This window comes from Pundamilia nyererei, unplaced genomic scaffold (genome assembly GCF_000239375.1).
Source record: "Pundamilia nyererei isolate P.nyererei 1_Seehausen unplaced genomic scaffold, PunNye1.0 scaffold00029, whole genome shotgun sequence".
NCBI lineage: Eukaryota > Metazoa > Chordata > Actinopteri > Cichliformes > Cichlidae > Pundamilia > Pundamilia nyererei.
The window spans coordinates 4,688,913-4,691,370 of NW_005187430.1; the positions used below are offsets into that span (position 1 = coordinate 4,688,913).

Sequence of the window (2,458 nt, forward strand, 5' to 3'; positions counted from 1 at the left end):
ATATATTTATATCATCAGCACAAACCCAGTCTTACTAAAATTCTTAGCATTCCACAGTATTAATAACAAAACACATAATGAATCTTTTGATGATACAGATGTTGTCAATCTGTGCAGTGTCAGAGGCCTGTTTGTTTTAATGCATTAGTCCTTCTAATCTAATGCAACAGCTGGAAATCCCATTCTTCATTATGGCATGCTTTTTGGAGGAGGTCAGCAACTTTTCATCCTGGGTTCGTACACTGAAGCAGTCGCAGACATTTGACTGCAGAGTTCATATAACCGAAAGTGACCTGCATCTGGTAGAATCTGCAAATAATTTACAGTGTTTGTTTTATCCAGTTCATCCTGTTTCATCCTGGTATGTGAGTATTAGGAAGTCGCACCACAGATGTTTTTGGATGTGTTACATGATACTTTTTGGTGTCCTGAGGTAAAACTTTTGCTCCTGAGGAAAATGAATTATTACAGTGAATAGCTAAGCTTAACAGATAAATGTGGTGTGAAGGAATATACCTTAAATCAGCGGTCCCCAACCTTTTTTGCTCCACGGACCAGTTTATGTCCGACAATATTTTCACGGACCGGCCTTTAAGCCTTTAAGGTGTCGCGGAGAAATACAACAAAATAAAACCAGTACCGGTACCAAAAAAAAGAAGATTTACTCATAACACACGGGAAAAGACCCAGGGAAACTGAGTTAATGGTAAAAACGATAAAAAAATAACACGAAAAACTGATTAAAAACCCTCAAAACCATAAATTTCACACCCGAGCCTCAACTCTCGTGGCCCGGAACCAAACGACTCCGTGGCCCGGGCGTTGGGGACCTTAAATGACCATGCTGGTTTTTTTCTTCAAGTCAGCTAATCCCTCAAAATGATCAGAATAAATAAATTTGTCCTTTTCCAGTTTGTGGTTTTCAATGCCAAAGCTTGAAATAGATTTTTTTTTCCAGTCATTGTGTTGTAGATTTTTTGGGATTGTTGTCGTTTTGGCCAACTTTTAACTGACTTTATAATACGTTGGTATAGAGAGGATCTCATGAACCTAATGACTGCTCGGGTCCTGTGGCTGCAAAAAAGTCCAAATCATCACCTTCACCACTGTGCTTGACAGTAGGTATGAGACGCTTGTGCTGATATGCTGTGGTTGGTTTTTGCCAAACATGGCGCATCGTGGCCAGACATTTCCACTGTGGTCTGATCTGTCCAAAGGACTAGCAACCTGCCCCAGCTTCTGCTTTTATAGAGACTTTTATACTCGCTGACTATCAGTTAATCAAGTACCTTTGATTAGCACCACCTGGAAGCTGCGTACTCTTATTTCACATTGAAGCAGTGAGGGTGCTCTTATTAGTTTGGCAATCGAGCAACATTGAAATATTCTTTTTTTCTGGTTAAAACAATACATTTACAATTTGCAGATTCTATTTGATTCAGTTCTTGACATTTGAAGTTTTGGGATAAGTAAGAAACTCTTTGACATTTAAAAGAAAAATCCATCAACTCAAAGCACAGATCACCCTTACCCATAGACCCTGTATGGACTGTCATGTGACCTTTAACCATTAGACCTGCAGGAAACTGAGACATCTGCTTTTTGTTTGCAGCCCATCCACACATGAAGCAATGCCATACCATTTAAAAAAAAAAAAAACCTTAAAGTTCACACTGACATAAAAGTACATCAATCACAGTAGCTTAGTTTGCACTAACCATGTGTCAGTGATCGTGTTAAACATGTGATACACTTTATGGCCCAAAGCATATGGACATACCAACTGTATCACTATTTATTCTGTTCCTGGCCACCATCGTCACACCAACTGTATACAAAGGAAAGGCGAAATCTGAGTATGCTTTTGTCCATAAAGTGTATCTACTTATGTCAATGCTAATTAAACCTGTCGGGTCTCTGCCCTAATGGCCAACATTGTATGTTGTTGTGTTTTGTTTTCAGTCTATTTTTGTTGAAATTTTGTTGTAATTCACCTAAGAAGGATGTGCTTGGTTCAACTAGCCTGTGGGCTTTTTGTGCATTTTTACTCTGCATTACATCAGTAAAACAGTGTTTTATAACTGTTTAACGACAGTTGCTTAGCCTCTATGTTGAATATGGCACATCCTTTTGAAGAGTGTATCTGTACTAACACCCTATAATGTATTACGCAGTCTTTGTTACAATGATTTTTCACTTTGTCACATCACCTTCTTCACCAAACTGTGCACTCTAACCCATCTTTACCTTGCAGGCAGACACCCAAAGCTAAAGCTATCAATAAGTCTAAACAGAGCAGCCCTGGCAAAAGGTAATCTGAGAATGAACAACGAAGTGGGGAAATTCAACCTGTCTGCAAAGACCAACACACATGCTCATAAAGTCAGCCAGATTAGCCTAAAAGCAGCCAAAATATTGAATTTTCCCCTCTTCAAAAATAGAAAAACTGTCTAAACCA

The 2,458-nt window shown here is 38.9% G+C and overlaps 1 protein-coding gene across 4 annotated transcripts in view; it reads left to right on the forward strand.

Moving 5' to 3' along the window:
- The window catches only part of loxl3b (lysyl oxidase-like 3b), a 27,062-nt gene that overhangs the window by 13,647 nt on the left and 10,957 nt on the right, over window positions 1-2,458 (forward strand). For 2 of the 4 annotated variants that reach the window (XM_013909717.1, XM_013909716.1), the window contains exon 6: window positions 2,255-2,311. The exons of the other annotated variants lie outside the window; for them this stretch is intronic. In XM_013909717.1, the coding sequence (XP_013765171.1) occupies window positions 2,255-2,311 (57 nt within the window). The remainder of the gene's footprint in view (window positions 1-2,254; window positions 2,312-2,458) is intronic. 4 annotated transcript variants of the gene reach the window in all.